The sequence below is a fragment of the Penicillium arizonense genome, assembly GCF_001773325.1.
Source record: "Penicillium arizonense strain CBS 141311 chromosome Unknown PENARI_contig257, whole genome shotgun sequence".
NCBI classification, from domain to species: Eukaryota; Fungi; Ascomycota; class Eurotiomycetes; order Eurotiales; family Aspergillaceae; genus Penicillium; species Penicillium arizonense.
In genome coordinates this window covers 1-2,230 of record NW_019173534.1, presented here as the reverse complement: position 1 = coordinate 2,230, position 2,230 = coordinate 1, and the positions used below count along the sequence as shown (strand labels likewise).

The 2,230-nt window shown below is 46.0% G+C and overlaps 2 protein-coding genes across 2 annotated transcripts; one reads left to right on the top strand and one right to left on the bottom strand.

The window, feature by feature from the left end:
* Positions 1-800: 800 nt before the first annotated feature.
* PENARI_c257G03467 (uncharacterized protein) lies at positions 801-1,310 on the top strand (the record flags this gene model as incomplete). Its single annotated transcript, XM_022638229.1, has 3 exons — positions 801-954; positions 1,007-1,156; positions 1,225-1,310. The coding sequence occupies 3 exons, from the start codon at positions 801-803 to the stop codon at positions 1,308-1,310; spliced, it is 390 nt and encodes a 129-aa protein (XP_022481914.1).
* Positions 1,311-1,553: 243 nt separating this feature from the next.
* On the bottom strand, positions 1,554-2,220 carry PENARI_c257G02352 (uncharacterized protein; the record flags this gene model as incomplete). Its single annotated transcript, XM_022638228.1, has 3 exons — positions 1,554-1,770; positions 1,828-2,013; positions 2,075-2,220. Coding segments are annotated over 3 exons (549 nt in total), but the record flags the coding sequence as incomplete, so codon positions are not given.
* Positions 2,221-2,230: the final 10 nt, after the last annotated feature.

Here is a 2,230-nt window from a genome sequence, read left to right as displayed (position 1 = left end):
AGAAACATGAATTGGATCTTTCAACACAGTGTGTTGTGGGGACCAAGGCTGGGTCGGCCTACTTCCGGAACAAGACCGCCGACCACACACACGGCCTGATACGCCTCGTAATTGGATACATGGGTCCTCGGTTATGAATAGCATAGCTCTATCAGAATGGACAAAGACCAAGGTCGAAATCTATGGTTGTGCATTTCGCGCCCCGCGTTATCGTAGACGCGGCACATCACTTCGAAAATGGCCACAAGAGTCCATCATGTATAGTCAACTCACCACTTCTCCGTCCACGGGACGGAATAAGACTTTACAAGCAGCCGTTGGTCTTCAGAGGCCCTATGAGGTGTGAGCTGGTGAGACGTTGAAGATATTACCTCAGAATTCAGGAGCTCATCAGTTCTGGAAGTTTGCCCGCATGTTCTAGCCATAATATGCCGAGGAATATTGGTGAAGCTGACGTTGTCTTAGTTGGCCTAAACCAATACAATGCCCTCTTGACTGCATGGTCGGCCTCAATAAGCAACTGTACTAAAGTAATATTCTCCGATGCACGTCAAGTTTGCCCAGAAGACTGACATTTTTAATTCAATAGTTGCCAGCCACAGGCAATCTGAAGCCTCTCAGAAATCTCAGGATAGTTCTATAAAAGCCTCTGTTATCCTTCCTCGTTTTGCTTGACTACACACAATACTAAATCAATCGGGTGAGAAATACAGGACACGAGACGCAGCACACAAGATATTTTCGAATTTTACGCTCCTATAATTCCTCAGAAAACAAGGAAAATGCATTTCTCCATCATCATGATCCTCGCTAGTGCCTATGCAAGCGGATCTCTCGCCGGCACCCTTGAGATCATTGATATTGATGGTCAATGCGCGATATGGTCCTATGACAACCATGGCTGCACGGGATCTTCGGAATTCTTTAGCAAACTTGACGGAGATGACTGTGCAAGTAAGCAAATGCCGGAGATGGAAATCAGAAAAAGGTACTAACAAAGTTGTAGATTTGCGCGTCAAGACCGGCACCCCTCAAGGTTACCCTGTGAGTGGCGTGGGGGCTTGTGGCACGGAAAAAAATTCGTCAGTTGCATGGATTGAGGTGGAACATACTGGCCTGGTCAGCTTCTTCAATTACCAAGGCGACAAGTCAGCATGTACATTGGACAACGGACTCAAGCATGGCAGCCGATGTATTGCTACTGACACGATATCCTCCACCAAGGCGTCCTCCGCTTTGACGACACCGAGTTCTTCGTCATCAATCTCGGAGTCATCGTCGACTACCTCCCAGACCGCACCTTCTTCTGATTGTTTCGCGGATTGAGGAAACGTGAAGAACAAGTGGCAAAGTGACATCACTCTCGGGATGTACCAAGCATACCCTTCACTACTTTGTAGGTGCATGGTATTTTTGGCTTCCTGTTACTTATGTTTTCAGTGTCTGATGTAATTTCCTTGAACATTATATGTACTGAGGGTAAATTAGACGGAGATGTGGACAGCAATGCATTGAGTTAAACTGGATGGGTGTTCTGATAGATTTATGCTGATTCATAGGTTGTGATTCGATTCTGCATTTTGTTCTTTAGGTTTAGTTGGGAGAGTAGTAATAGCTTGTACTTTAGCTATGCTTTGCTTTCCAATTTGGGCGCTTCTCTTGAAGATTTCCATCGATATGATAGTATTCGAGACCTTGTCCCAATCCGACGAAAAGCAAATAAGGGACTTCCCATTTTCGGAAATTTGGGCCATGGTGATTGAATATGCCCTTTGATGTTGCAGGTTAGTTTGTGCGTTATATTGTCGTCCCAGGGATTGAACATACATATAATATGACGCTTCTTGAGTTTTCCGACGGTCTTCGAGCTCGACGACAAACAGCTCGCCAATCACGGGAGCACGGGTAATGCAAATACCAATGACAGGCTCAAGAGGTATCTTGTTACCTTGAGAATCTGCCAGAATCAGTTCCGAATTCGCATGGTTTGCTTGGAGCGACTGCCTGCTTGTCCTAGCGCATTGTTTAGTCTCTCAATTTTCTTTCTTATCACTTGGACCGAGGAATCACATACAACAGATCGCCCTGTTGGGAGTAAGAAGCTATGTCGATGGAGAAACCGTGCTTGAGATTTGCGAGTTGGGGTTGGGTTGTATGCAACTCCCTGCAGTGGTATTCGACCTCTAGCACCCGCACGTAAAGTGGGTTTACGAGTGCAGCCTTGCTACTA